The sequence below is a fragment of the Salmo trutta genome, chromosome 23 (assembly GCF_901001165.1).
Source record: "Salmo trutta chromosome 23, fSalTru1.1, whole genome shotgun sequence".
Taxonomy (NCBI): Eukaryota; Metazoa; Chordata; class Actinopteri; order Salmoniformes; family Salmonidae; genus Salmo; species Salmo trutta.
The window spans coordinates 50,051,343-50,067,489 of NC_042979.1; the positions used below are offsets into that span (position 1 = coordinate 50,051,343).

Genomic DNA, 16,147 nt, shown 5'->3' on the forward strand with positions numbered 1-16,147 from the left:
TTGTCCTCTAGGTTACAGAGAGCTGGTAGTCCCATCCACCACACTACCAGGTGGGTGGTATAGAGGAGACGGACCCACTGGTTGTCCTCTAGGTTACAGAGAGCTGGTAGTCCCATCCACCACACTACCAGGTGGGTGGTATAGAGGAGACGGACCCACTGGTTGCCCTCTAAGTTACAGAGAGCTGGTAGTCCCATCCACCAAACTACCAGGTGGGTGGTATAGAGGAGGTGGACCCACTGGTTGTCCTCTAGGTTACAGAGAGCTGGTAGTCCCATCCACCACACTACCAGGTGTGAAACAGGGAAGGGACTCAGGGGGTATGCTAATTTGGTATAGATCAGACCTAACTCACTCTATCAAATTAATAAAAACAGGAACATTTTACATTTGACAGGATATGCCCCCCTAGGGACAACTACGACAATATAATAAACAAAAACGGGTCACAAGCTGGGTATGTACATAGTCAACGGTAGGCTTCGAGGGGACTCCTAAGATAGGTACACCTATAGCTCATCCCTTGGTAGTAGCACTGTACACTACTTTGTCATTGACCTCAACCCAGAGTCTCTCAGACCGTCCACAGTCAGTCCACTGACACCCCTATCAGATTACAGCAAAATCACAGTCTACTTGAACAGAGCAATACTCAATCATGAGGCATCGACACCAAAGGAACTGAATAATATTAAGAAATGCTATAGAAGGAAGGAAAGTAATGTGGAAACCTACCAAAAAACTATTTCAATCCCTTTTAGACAACTTCCTGGAGAACATGTTTCACTTTAATAGTGAAGGTGTAAACTTGGCAGTAGAAAACCAAAACAGTATATTTGACCTCTCAGCTTCCCTATCAAATCTGAAAATGTCAAACAGAAAATAGAAGAAAAATAACAATGTTGACAAATGGTTTGATGATGAATGCAAAAACCAAAAGAAAGAAATTGAGAAATATATCCAACCAAAAACATAGAGACCCAGAAAACCTGAGCCTACGCCTTCACTATGGTGAATCACTAAAACAATATAGAAACACACTACGGAAAAAGAAGCAACGGCACGTCAGAAATCAGCTCAATATAATTGAAGAATCCATAGACTCTAACCACTTCTGGGAAAATTGGAAAACTCTAAACAAACAACAACATGAGGAGTTATCTATCCAAAACGGAGATGTATGGATCAAACAATTCTCCAATATATTTGGCTCTATAACAAAGAACAAACAGCGAAAACATGTACATGATCAAATACAAATCTTAGAATCAACTATTAAAGACTACCAGAACCCACTGGATTCTCTAATTACATCGAATGAACTACAGGACAAAATACAAACCCTCAAACCCAAAAAGGCCTGTGGTGTTGATGGTATCCTAAATGAAATTACAAAATATAAAGACTACAAATTCCAATTGGCTATACTTAAACTCTTTAACATCATCCTCAGCTCTGGCATCTTCCCCAATATTTGGAACCAAGGACTGATCACCCCAATCCACAAAAGTGGAGACAAATTTGACTCCAGTAACTGGGATATGCGTCAACATCAACCTTGGGAAAATCATCTGCATTATCATTAACAGCAGACTCGTACATTTCCTCAGTGAAAACAATGTACTGAGCAAATGTCAAATTGGCTTTTTACCAAATTACCGTACGACAGACCACGTTTTCACCCTGCACACCTTAATTGACAAACAAACAAACAAAAACAAAAGCAAAGTCTTCTCATGCTTTGTTAATTTCAGTAAAGCAATTGACTCAATTTGGCATGAGGGTCTGCTATACAAATTGATGGAAAGTGGTGTTAAGGGAAAAACAAGACATTATAAAATCCATGTACACAAACAACAAGTGTTCCTAAAAATTGGCAAAAACACACATTCCACAGAGCCGTGGGGTGAGACAGGGATGCAGCTTAAGTCCCACCCTCTTCAACATACAGTTGAAGTCGGAAGTTTAAATACACATAGGTTGGAGTCATTAAATCTCGTTTTTCAACCACTCCACAAATTTCTTGTTAACAAACTATAGTTTTGGCAAGTCGGTTAGGACATCTACTTTGTGCATGACACCACTAATTCTTCCATCAATTGTTTACAGACAGATTATTTCACTTATAATTCACTGTGTCACAATTCCAGTGGGTCAGAAGTGTACATACACTAAGTTGACTGTGCCTTTAAACGGCTTGGAAAATTCCAGAAAATAATGTCATGGCTTTAGACGCTTCTGCTAATTAACATCATTTGAGTCAATTGGAGGTGTACCTGTGGATGTATTTCAAGGCCTACCTTCAAACTCAGTGCCTCTTTGCTTGACATCATGGGAAAATCAAAAGAAATCAGCCAAGACCTTACTCCCAAGTCTGGCTCATCCTTGGGAGTAATTTCTAAACTCCTGGAGATACCATGTTCATCTGTACAAACAATAGTACGCAAGTATCAACACCATGGGACCACGCAGCTGTCATACCGCTCAGGAGGGAGAGGCGTTCTGTCTCCAAGAGATGAAAGGACTTTGGTGCGAAAAGTGCAAATCAATCCCAGAACAACAGCAAAGGACCATGTGAAGATGCTGGAGGAAACAGGTACAGAAGTATCTATATCCACAGTAAAAACAAGTTCTTTACTGACATAACCAGAAAGGCCGCTGAGCAAGGAAGAAGCCACTGCTCCAAAACCTCCCGAAAAAAGCCAGACTACGGTTTGCAACTGCACATGGGGACAAAGATTGTACTTTTTGGAGAAATGTCCTTTAGTCTGATGAAACAAAAATAGAACTGTTTGGCCATAATGACCATCGCTATGTTTGGAGGAAAAAGGGGATGCTTGCAAGCTGAAGAACACCATCCCAACCGTGAAGCACGGGGGTGGCAGTGTCATGTTGTGGAGGTGCTTTGCTGCAGGAGGGACTGGTGCACTTCACAAAATAGATGGCATCATGAGGAAGGGAAATTATGTGGATATATTGAAGCAACATCTCAAGACATCAGTCAGGAAGTTAAAGGTTGGTCGCAAATGGGTCTTCCAAATGAACAATGACCCCAAGCATACTTCCAAAGTTGTGGCAAAATGGCTTAAGGACAACACAGTCAGGGTATTGCAATTGCCATCACAAAGCCCTGACCTCAATCATATAGAAAATTTGTGGGCAGAACTGAAAAAATGTGTGCCCAGGCTGTGAACAGGCCTACAAACTTGACTAGATCACAACAGTTCTGTCAGAAGGAATGGGCCAGAATTCGCCCAACTTATTGTGGGAAGCTTGTGGAAGGCTACCTGAAACGTTTGACCCAAGTTAAACAATTTAAAGGCAATGTGACCAAATACTAATTCAGTATATGTGTCACGTCCTGACCAGTAAAGGGGTTAGTTGTTATTATAGTTTGGTCAGGACGTGGCAGGGGGTATTTGTTTTATGTGGTTCGGGGTGTGTTGTTTATGTAGAGGGGTGTTTGATTTATGTATTCCAGGGTTTTGGTCTATGTTAGCTGTTTGTATATTTCTATGTCTGTTCTAGGGTGTTCAGATCTATGTTTAGGTATTGGGATTGGGGCCTTCAATTGGAGGCAGCTGTTTATCATTGCCTCTGATTGAAGGTCCTATAATTAGGAGTATGTTTGTTTTGGGATTTGTGGGAGGTTGTTCTTTGCACTGCTGTTTTGCCTGCAAGACTGTTAGTTCGTTCGTTCGTTTGTTTTGTTTATTTAAGTGTTCAAAATAAAAGTGAAAATGAGCACTCAACCCGCTTTGCCTTGGTCCACTTACTACGACGATCGTGACAATATGTAAATTCTGACCCACTGGGAATGTGATGAAAGAAACAAAAGCTGAAATAAATAATTCTCTCTACTATTATTCTGACGTTTCACGTTCTTAAAATAAAGTGGTGATCCTAACTGACCTAAAACAGGGATTATTTACTATAATTAAATGTCAGGAATTGTGAAAAACTGAGTTTAAATGTATTTGGCTAAGGTGTTTGTAAACTTCCGACTTCAACTGTATATATCAACAAATTGGCGAGGTCACTAGAACAGTCTGCAGCACCCAGCCACACCCTACTAGAAAGTCAAATGTCTACTGTTTTCTGATGATCTGGTGCTTCTGTTACCAACCAAGGGAGGGCATACAGCAGCACCTAGGTCTTCTGCACAGATTATGTCAGACCAGGGCCCTGACAGTAAATCTCAGTAAAATTAAAAATAATGGTGCTCCAAAAAAGGTCCAGTTGCCAGGACCACAAAAACAAATTCCATCCAGACACCATTGCCCTAAAGCACACAAACTACACAGACCTCGGCCTAAACATCAGCGTCACAGGTAACTTCCACAAAGCTGTGAACGATCTGAGAGTCAAGGCAAGAAGCGCCTTCAATGCCATCAAAAGGAACACAAAATTCCACATACCAATTAGGATCTGGCAAAAAATACTTGAATCAGTTATGGAGCCTATTGCCCTTTATGGTTGTGAGGTCTGGGATCTGCTCATCAACCAAGAATTCACAAAATGGGACAAACACCAGACAGACTCTGCAACGTAAAACACTAAATTAATTCAATGACTCAACCATTGACACTCTTCCTGACAGTTGTGGCTGATTTATTGTCTCTACCTTCTTGCCCTTTGTGCTGTTGTCTGTGCCCAATAATGTTTGTACCATGTTTTGTGCTGCTACCATGTTGTGCTTCTGCTGTGTTGTGTTGCTACCATGTTGTGTTGTCATGTGTTGCTGCCTTGCTATGTTTTTGTCCTAGGTCTCTTTTTATGTAGTGTTGTCTCTCTTGTGGTGATGTGTGTTTTGTCCTATATTTAAAAAAAAAATGTTTTAATCCCAGTCCCCGTCCCCGCAGGAGGCCTTTTGGTAGACCGCCATTGTGAATAAGAATTTGTTTTTAAATGACTTGCCTAGTTAAATAAAGGTTAAATAAAATAAATAAATAATGCATGCAAAGCAGGATTTGGCCGATACCCACTAATTATCAAAATCCAGAAATGAGCCGTTAAATTCTAAAACCACCTAAAAGGAATCGATTCCAAACCTTCCAAAACAAAGCCATCACCTACAGAGAGATGAACCTGGAGAAGAGTCCCCTAAGCAAGCTGGTCCTGGGGCTCTGTTCACAAACACAAACAGACCCCACAGACCCCAAGGACATCATCACAATTAGACCCAACCAAATCATGAGAAAACAAAAAGATAATTACTTGACACAAAATAATTAACAAAAACACTGAGCAAACTAGAATGCTATTTTCCCCTAAACAGAGAGTACACAGTGGCAAAATACCTGACCACTGTGAATGACCCAAACTTAAGGAAAGCTTTGGCTATATACAGCCTCAGTGAGCATAGCCTTGCTATTGAGAAAGGCCGCCGTAGGCAGACCTGGCTCTCAAGAGATGACAGGCTTTGTGCAGTCTGCCCACTAAATGAGGTGGAAACTGAGCTGCACTTCCTAACCTCCTGCCAAATGTATGACCATATTAGAATCAAATATTTCCCTCAGATTATACAGACCCATCCATTTTTTTAAGACAAACTCAATTTCAATAAACTACCATATCTATTGGGTGAAATACCACAGTGTGCCATCACGACAGCAAGATTTGTGACCTGTTGCCACAAGGAAAGGTCAACCAGTGGAGAACAAACACCATTGTAAATACAACCCATATTTATGTTTATTTATCGTCCCTTTTGTTCGTCAAGTATTTGCACATACTATGACATTTAAAATGTCTTTATTATTTTTTAAACTTTTGTGAGTATAATGTTTAATTTGTATTGTTTTTCACTTTTGTTTATTATCTACTTCACTTGCTTTGGCAATGTTAACATATATTTCCCATGCCAATAAAGTCCTTAAATTGAATTGAGAGAGACGTTGGTGTCACATCCTGACCATAGAAAGCTTTTATTTTTCTATGGTAGAGTAGGTCAGGGTGTGACAGAGGGTTTTGTCTAGTTTATTTATGTCTATGTTGGTTCTAGTTTCTTTTTTCTATGTTCTTTTTTTTGTCTAGTTTATGTATTTCTATGTGGGATTCTAGTTGTTGTATTTCTATATTGTTGTTTTTTTGGGATGATCTCCAATTAGAGGCAGCTGGTCATCGTTGTCTCTAATTGGGGATCATATTTAAGTGGTTGTTTTTCCAATCTGGGTTTGTGGGAGATTATTTTGAGTAAGTGTATGTTGCACCTCTTCGTCACGGTTTGTTGTTTTGTTTATTAGTTTATTTGTATGTCTTGCATAGTTTCACAGTTATAATAAAAATGTGGAATGATACACACGCTGCGCCTTGGTGCCATTCTTCAGACAGACGTGACAGTTGGTTTAGTTTATTAGGATCCCCAAATACATGAAAGAGCACAGAACATTAATAGACAACAACAACATAAGACATTACATTAAATAAGAGTTATACAGTGCATTCTGAAAGTATTCAGACCCCTTGACTTTTCCACATTTGGTTACGTTACAGCCTTATTCTAAAAGGACTTCAATAGTTTTTTCCCCTCATCAATCTTCACACAATACCCCAGAATGACAAAGCAAAAACAGGTTTTTAGAAAACCCGGAAATATCACATTTACATAAGTATTCAGACCCTTTACTCAGTACTTTGTTGAAGCACCTTTGGCAGCGATTACAGCCTCGAGTCTTCTTGGGTATGACGCTATAAACTTGGCACACCTGTAATTGGGTAGTTTCTCCCATTCTTCTCTGCAGATCCTCCCAAGCTCTGTCAGGTTGGATGGGGAGTGTCGCTGCCCAGCTATTTTCAGGTCTCTCCAGAAATGTTAGATCGGGTTCAAAGTCTGGGCTCTGGTTGGGCCACTCAAGGGCATTCAGAGACTAGTCCCGAAGCCACTCCTGTGTTGTCTTGACTGTGTGCTTAGGGTCATTGTCCTGTTGGAATGTGAACCATCGCCCCAGTCTGAGGTCCTGAGCGCTCTGGAGCAGGTTTTCATCAAGTATCTCTCTGTATTTTGCTCTGTTAATCTTTCCCTCGATTCTGACTAGTCTCCCAGTCCCTGCTGCTGAAAACAACCCCACAGCATGCCACCACCATGCTTCACCGTAGGGATACTGCCAGATTTCCTCCAGACGTGATGCTTGGCAATCAGGCCAAAGAGTTCAATCTTGGTTTCATCAGACCAGAGAATCTTTTTTCTTATGGTCTGAGAGTTCTTTAGGTGCCTTTTGGCAAACTCCAAGCGAGCTGTCATGTCATTTTACTGAGGAGTGGCTTCCGTCTGGCCACTCTACCATTAGGCCTGATTGGTGGAGGGCTGCAGAGATGGTTGTCCTTCTGGAAGGTTCTCCCATCTCCACAGAGGAACTCTAGAGCTCTGTCAGAGTGACCATTGGGTTCTTGGTCACCTCCCTGACCAAGGCCCTTCTCCCCTGATTGATCAGTTTGGCTGGGCATCCAGCTCTAGGAAACGTCTTGGTGGTTCCAATCTTTTTCCATTTAAGAATGATGGAGGCCACTGTGTTCTTGGGGACCATCAATGTTTTGGTACCCTTCCCCAGATCTGTGCCTTGATACAAATCCTGTCTCGGAGCTCTACGTACAATTTATTCGACCTCATTGCTTGGTTTTTGCTCTGACATGCACTGCCAACTGTGGGACCTTATATAGCCAGGTGTGTGCCTTTCCAAATCAGGTCCAATCAATTAAATTTACCACTGGTGGACTCTGATCTATTCTATGGCACATTATTTATGTTTCAGTCATTGATGCCAGAATGATGTGAATGTGGAAAAAGGAATCTGAATACTTTCTTAATGCACTGTATATAGGAACGACACCAGGAGGCAAAAATATTATTTATTTCCACACTATTCATATATACATTAAATATGTTTTTGGTTTGGGTAGAGCGAAGAAACCTACATATTCATATTCAGATATACAGTTGAATCAGATCTATAGAAAGAACCGCAGTGTCTTTGTGAGATGCAGAGTAGGTGAACGGATGATCTCTGCACGTGTGGTTCCCACTGTGAAGCATGGAAGAGATGATGTGATGATGTGTTGGTGCTTTGCTGGTGACACTGTCAGTGATTTATTTAGAATTCAAGGCGCGCTTAACCAGTATGGCTACCACAGCATTTTGCAGTGATACGCCATCCCATCTGGTTTGGGCTTAGTGGGACTATCATTTGTTTTTCAACAGGATAATGACCCAACACACCTCCAAGCTGTGTAAGGGCTATTTGACCAAGAAGGTGGGTGATGGAGTGCTGCATCAGATGACCTGGCCTCCACAATCACTCGACCTGAAACCAATTGAGATGGTTTGGAATGAGTTGGACCGCAGAGTGAAGGTAAAGCAGCCAACAAGTGCTCAGCATATGTGGGAACTCCTTCCAGATGGTTGGAATAACATTCCAGGTGAAGCTGCTTGAGAGAATGCCAATAGTGTGCAAAGTTGTCATCAAGGCAAAGGGTGGCTACTTTGAAGAATCTCAAAAATACAATATATTTTGTTTTGTTTAACACTTTTTTGGTTACTACATGATTCCATATGCGTTATTTCATAGTTTTGATGTCTTTACTATTATTCTACAATGTAGAAAATAGTAGAAATAAAGAAAAACCCTTGAATGAGTAGGTGTGTCCAAACTTTGGACCGGTAGTGTCCATTTTGTCATGGGTGGCCCCAGCAGGAATCAAACCCACTATTTTGGGCGTTGTAAGCTCCATGTCTACCAACTTCACCACACAGGACAACAGAGAGTTAACTAGTACACTAACTTAGGGATAGGCGTCCCGTCAACGGGATAGTTGTAAATCATGCAGCGCCTTGTGTCACGATCGCAGATTTTAGAGAAACAACAAATGTCGGTACATTGAAGTGTCTTATATCGGCTGAAAGCTGAAATTATTGTTAATATAACTGCACTGTCTAATTTACAGTAGCTGTTACTGCGAACAAATGCCATGCTATTGTTTGAGGAGAGCTTCTAACAAAACACTTTTTTTTCACCGCGATAGGTTTGATAAATTCACCTCTGAAGGTGATATGTGTACTTACATTCTGAAATCTTGCTCTGATTTATCATCCAAAGGGTCCCAGAGATAACATGTAGTGTCATTTTGTTAGATAAAATCATTTATCTTCAGAGATCCTAGAACGTAACCAGACTTCACTATATCATTAGGGGTGTAGTATATCCTATAGGACACCAAATGTGGTCCGAGAGCGACGCCTTCATGGCATGCTGATGACGCAGCCGGTCTTCACTTGATCAACTGTATCTTTGTCAAATAAGCACCAACCGGGGTCAAACATAGCTAGCTAGATAGCCAATGACGGGAGTATCCGGAAACATTGTATCTGTCGCAAAATGTAGATGCTAACCTTTTGCGACAGCATGCCTTTTCCTTTTGGACAAAAATTATAAGAATATTTGGAGTTATAAAGTTATAAAAACTGTTTGTTTTGCAAATATTTAACTTATAATATGGCTTCTAATACTGGAAAAGCTAAATCAAAGTCCAAGTTTACAGATTTGACGATATTCTTGCAGAAAAATGTAATATGGATGCAAATGTCTCCTTCACGATTTGCCCAAATGTGCCTGGGTGACTTCACACTAAATGTCATGTAGTTCGCTCGTACTTCAAGTTATCCGTCTGAACCTTTGCACATGCACTGCTGCCATCTTGTGGACACTATCAGAATTACAACCAGAGTGATGGCTAGAACTGGGACCTTTCTGTTGCATTTCAAAAATGGTGGTAGAAAAAACCCGATGTATTTTCTTCTACCAGATCTATTGTGTTATATTCTCCTACATTCAATTCACATTTCCACAAACTTCAAAGTGTTTCCTTTCAAATGGTACCATGAATATGCATATCCTTGCTTCAGGGCCTGAGCTACAGGCAGTTAGATTTGGGTGTCATTTTAGGTGAAAATTTAAAAAAAGGGGGCTATCCCTAAGAAGATTTATAATTGTATTTCTGAACCATTAAAGTGATTTACCTGTTGGCTCCATCTCTGACAGGGGATACCAGAGCTGGTGATGTTGACTGGTCCTTGGTAGAACCTTCCTTTGTCATTGTAACACGTTGCTGTTCAGACAAATCATCAGTTTTAGACTGCAGGTAAGAAATTTAGTATTGTATATAACGTTTGATAAAAAAATACATTAACACTTTTTTCTTTACATATTCTATTTACAAAGTACAATTCTTAGAACTCAGATAAAAGACATGAAACTAAACTTACTTGTGACTTGATCTTTCTTTATATCTAAAACACAAAGAGTGTTTGAGACAAATCATGAATATTAGAGTATAGATTAATGTTAGATAATATACTAGTATTAGAGAGTAGATTAGTATTAGATAATATACTACTATTAGATAATAGATTAGTGTTCGAGAGTAGATTAGTATTAGAGAGTAGAGTAGTATTAGATAATATATTAGTATTAGCGAGCAGATTAGTATTAGATAATATACTAGTATTAGATAATAGATTAGTATTAGATAATATACTTGTATTAGAGAGTAGATTAGTATTAGAGGGCTAAGTTTAGAGGTACAGTAAGTTAGGGCTAAGGTTAGGGCTAAGGTTAGGGCTAAGGTTAGAGGTACAGTAAGTTAGGGCTACAGTTAGGGATAAGGTTAGGGCTAAGGTTAGGGCTAAGGTTAGAGGTACAGTAAATCAGGGCTAAGGTTACAGGTACAGTAAGTTAGGGCTACGGTTAGGGCTAAGGTTAGAGGTACAGTAAGTTAGTGCTAAGGTTGGAGGTACAGTAAGTTAGGGCTAAGGTTAGAGGTACAGTAAGTTAGGGCTAAGGTTAGAGGTACAGTAAGTTAGGGCTAAGGTTAGAGGTACAGTAAGTTAGGGCTAAGGTTGGAGGTGCAGTAAATTAGGGCTAAGGTTGGAGGTACAGTAAGTTAGGGCTAAGGTACAGTAAGTTCGGGCTAAGGTTGGAGGTGCAGTAAGTTAGGGCTATGGTTAGAGGTGCAGTAAGTTAGGGCTAAGGTTAGAGGTACAGTAAGTTAGGGCTACAGTTAGGGCTAAGGTTGGAGGTGCAGTAAGTTAGGGCTAAGGTTGGAGGTGCAGTAAGTTAGGGCTAAGGTACAGTAAGTTAGGGCTAAGGTTAGGGATAAGGTTAGGGATAAGGTTAGGGATAAGGTTAGAGGTACAGTAAGTTAGGGCTAAGGTTAGGGATAAGGTTAGAGGTACAGTAAGTTAGGGCTAAGGTTAGAGGCACAGTAAGTTAGGACTTAAGTTAGGGCTAAGGTTAGAGGTACAGTAAGTTAGAGGTACAGTAAGTTAGGGCTAAGGTTAGAGGTACAGTAAGTTAGGACTTAGGTTAGGGCTAAGGTTAGAGGTACAGTAAGTTAGGGCTAAGGTTAGAGGTACAGTAAGTTAGGGCTAAGGTTAGAGGTACAGTAAGTTAGGGCTAAGGTTAGAGGTACAGTAAGTTAGGGCTAAGGTACAGTACGTTAGGGCTAAGGTTAGGGATAAGGTTAGAGGTACAGTAAGTTAGGGCTAAGGTACAGTAAGTTAGGGATAAGGTTAGAGGTACAGTAAGTTAGGGCTAAGGTTAGAGGTACAGTAAGTTAGGGCTAAGGTACAGTAAGTTAGGGCTAAGGTTAGAGGTACAGTAAGTTAGGGCTAAGGTACAGTAAGTTAGGGCTAAGGTTAGGGATAAGGTTAGAGGTACAGTAAGTTAGGGCTAAGGTACAGTAAGTTAGGGATAAGGTTAGAGGTACAGTAAGTTAGGGCTAAGGTTAGAGGTACAGTAAGTTAGGGCTAAGGTACAGTACGTTAGGGCTAAGGTTAGGGATAAGGTTAGAGGTACAGTAAGTTAGGGCTAAGGTTAGAGGTACAGTAAGTTAGGGCTAAGGTTAGAGGTACAGTAAGTTAGGGATAAGGTTAGAGGTACAGTAAGTTAGGGCTAAGGTACAGTAAGTTAGGGATAAGGTTAGAGGTACAGTAAGTTAGGGCTAAGGTTAGAGGTACAGTAAGTTAGGGCTAAGGTTAGAGGTACAGTAAGTTAGGGCTAAGGTTAGAGGTACAGTAAGTTAGGGATAAGGTACAGTAAGTTAGGGATAAGGTTAGGGATAAGGTTAGAGGTACAGTAAGTTAGGGATAAGGTACAGTAAGTTAGGGATAAGGTTAGAGGTACTGTAAGTTAGGGATAAGGTTAGAGGTACAGTAAGTTAGGGATAAGGTTAGAGGTACAGTAAGTTAGGGCTAAGGGTAGAGGTACTGTAAGTTAGGGATAAGGTTAGAGGTACAGTAAGTTAGGGCTAAGGTACAGTAAGTTAGGGATAAGGTTAGAGGTACAGTAAGTTAGGGATAAGGTTAGAGGTACAGTAAGTTAGGGATAAGGTTAGAGGTACAGTAAGTTAGGGCTAAGGTTAGGGATAAGGTTAGAGGTACAGTAAGTTAGGGATAAGGTTAGGCCCATAGGGCTCTAGAAAACGTATTGCACTAAATGGAATAGGGTTCCATTTGGGACACATCGTGTTTCAGTATCTCTTACCGACAAAGGGGATGGGTGTGCAGACTCCTGGTGTTGTGTGTTGTGAGGGCAGGGCCATACAGTCAGGCAGGGGGATAGACAGGCCAGAGGAGTACAGGCCTTTATGGGACTTCCCTACCATCAGGAGCCACTCCTTATGACAGTAGAGCTCCTTCACTGCCAGACAGTGTTCCCTGGAGTAACACATTTACATTACATTTATTCATTTAGCAGACGCTCTTATCCAGAGCGACTTACAGTAGTGAATGCATACATTTCATTTCATGCATTTATTTGTTTTTTATTGTGTACTGGCCCCCCGTGGGAATCGAAACCCACAACCCTGGCGTTGCAAACACCATGCTGGCATTGCAAACACCATGCTCTACCAACTGAGCCACAGGGAAGGCCACAGTAGACAAACAGCAACCAACACTGTTGATGCTGTCATTGTTGGCTGTGGCCAGAAGATCCCAAACCCAAAACCCATATATGTGTGTGTTTTACGTAGGCTCTGGACTGTACCATTTCTTTACCTTACTGTGCTACAGAAAAATCCACTGCAATCAAACACGGAAGACAACACACTGTATCCAACCTTGACAACGTGGAACAGATGATCCCAAAGCCGACAGCCATCTGTGTGCAGTACATGGGCTATGTGGTATACACAAGGATGCCTACCCTAGATCATGAAGCAGTTACATTGGGATGCATTTCTACTGCAATGTTATTGAATGAGCGCGCTGTCTATGACACAGAGGCCAGAGGGGCTACCTGCAGATTGGTTTATGGACAGGTCCCAGGCCAGAGGGGTTACCTGCAGATTGGTTTATGAACAGGTCCCAGGCTAGAGGGGTTACCTGCAGATTGGTTTATGAACAGGTCCCAGGCTAGAGGGGTTACCTGCAGATTGGTTTATGAACAGGTCCCAGGCCAGAGGGGTTACCTGCAGATTGGTTTATGAACAGGTCCCAGGCTAGAGGGGTTACCTGCAGATTGGTTTATGGACAGGTCCCAGGCCAGAGGGGTTACCTGCAGATTGGTTTATGAACAGGTCCCAGGCTAGAGGGGTTACCTGCAGATTGGTTTATGAACAGGTCCCAGGCCAGAGGGGTTACCTGCAGATTGGTTTATGAACAGGTCCCAGGCCAGAGGGGTTACCTGCAGATTGGTTTAGGAACAGGTCCCAGGCCAGAGGGGTTACCTGCAGATTGGTTTAGGAACAGGTCCCAGGCCAGAGGGGTTACCTGCAGACTGGTTTATGAACAGGTCCCAGGCCAGAGGGGTTACCTGCAGATTGTTTTATGAACAGGTCCCAGGCTAGAGGGGTTACCTGCAGATTGGTTTATGAACAGGTCCCAGGCTAGAGGGGTTACCTGCAGATTGGTTTATGAACAGGTCCCAGGCCAGAGGGGTTACCTGCAGATTGGTTTATGGACAGGTCCCAGGCTAGAGGGGTTACCTGCAGATTGGTTTATGGACAGGTCCCAGGCCAGAGGGGTTACCTGCAGATTGGTTTATGGACAGGTCCCAGGCCAGAGGGGTTACCTGCAGATTGTTTTATGAACAGGTCCCAGGCCAGAGGGGTTACCTGCAGATTGGTTTATGAACAGGTCCCAGGTCAGAGGGGTTACCTGCAGATTGGTTTATGAACAGGTCCCAGGTCAGAAGGATTACCTGCAGATTGGTTTAGGTGCAGGACCCAGGCCAGAAGGGATGCAGTCCTGGAAGGAGAGATGACAGAGCAGGGAGTGGGCGGCAGGGCTACAGAGCATGCCCAGTCTGTCGAGGTCGGCCCAGGCGCTCTGAACCATGAACTCCTGTGTGTCCTCGGGGTCGTTGAGGGAGGAGTTAAAGAAGACCAGCGCATCGCTCCTTAACATGCCCCGACACACGTTACCACGGTACGCACCACAATAACCCGCACTGCCTTTATACAGCCTGTAACATAGAGACATATTATATACTACAATACCCCACACTGCCTTTATACAGCCTGGAACATAGAGACAACATCTAATATACTACAATACCCTAGAGACCTCTAATATAACCTGTAACATATTATATACTACAATACCCTAGAGACCTCTAATATAACCTGTAACATAGAGACATATTATATACTACAATACCCTAGATACCTCTAATATAACCTGTAACATATTATATACTACAATACCCTAGAGACCTCTAATATAACCTGTAACATAGAGACATATTATATACTACAATACCCTAGAGACCTCTAATATAACCTGTAACATATTATATACTACAATACCCTAGAGACCTCTAATATAACCTGTAACATATTATATACTACAATACCCTAGAGACCTCTAATATAACCTGCAACATCTTATATACTACAATACCCTAGAGACCTCTAATATAACCTGTAACATATTATATACTACAATACCCTAGAGACCTCTAATATAACCTGTAACATCTTATATACTACAATACCCTAGAGACCTCTAATATAACCTGTAACATATTATATACTACAATACCCTAGAGACCTCTAATATAACCTGTAACATATTATATACTACAATACCCTAGAGACCTCTAATATAACCTGTAACATATTATATACTACAATACCCTAGAGACCTCTAATATAACCTGTAACATATTATATACTACAATACCCTAGAGACCGCTAATATAACCTGTAACATCTTATATACTACAATACCCTAGAGACCTCTAATATAACCTGTAACATAGAGACATATTATATACTACAATACCCTAGAGACCTCTAATATAACCTGTAACATATTATATACTACAATACCCTAGAGACCTCTAATATAACCTGTAACATATTATATACTACAATACCCTAGAGACCTCTAATATAACCTGTCACATAGACAACATCTTATATACTACAATACCCTAGAGACCTCTATAACCTGTAACATATTATATACTACAATACCCTAGAGACCTCTAATATAACCTGTAACATAGAGACAACATATTATATACTACAATACCCTAGAGACCTCTAATATAACCTGTAACATATTATATACTACAATACCCTAGAGACCTCTAATATAACCTGTAACATCTTATATACTACAATACCCTAGAGACCTCTAGTATAACCTGTAACATATTATATACTACAATACCCTAGAGACCTCTAATATAACCTGTAACATATTATATACTACAATACCCTAGAGACCTCTAATATAACCTGTAACATATTATATACTACAATACCCTAGAGACCGCTAATATAACCTGTAACATCTTATATACTACAATACCCTAGAGACCTCTAGTATAACCTGTAACATATTATATGCTACAATACCCTAGAGACCTCAAATATAACCTGCAACATATTATATACTACAATACCCTAGATACCTCTAATATAACCTGTAACATAGACAACATCTTATATACTACAATACCCTAGAGACCTCTAATATAACCTGCAACATATTATATACTACAATACCCTAGAGACCTCTAATATAACCTGTAACATAGAGACAACATCTTATATGCTACAATACCCTAGAGACCTCTAATATAACCTGTAACATCTTATATACTACAATACCCTAGAGACCTCTAATATAACCTGTAACATA

At 40.9% G+C, this 16,147-nt stretch overlaps 1 protein-coding gene across 1 annotated transcript in view; it reads right to left on the bottom strand.

The window, feature by feature from the left end:
* The window catches only part of LOC115160195 (muscle, skeletal, receptor tyrosine kinase), a 68,067-nt gene that overhangs the window by 24,974 nt on the left and 26,946 nt on the right, over positions 1-16,147 (bottom strand). Inside the window, exons 9-12 of the mRNA XM_029710581.1 lie at positions 14,196-14,459; positions 12,537-12,709; positions 10,259-10,282; positions 10,013-10,101 (exon numbers count right to left, since the gene is read on the bottom strand). Coding sequence (XP_029566441.1) covers positions 10,013-10,101; positions 10,259-10,282; positions 12,537-12,709; positions 14,196-14,459 — 550 coding nt within the window. The remainder of the gene's footprint in view (positions 1-10,012; positions 10,102-10,258; positions 10,283-12,536; positions 12,710-14,195; positions 14,460-16,147) is intronic.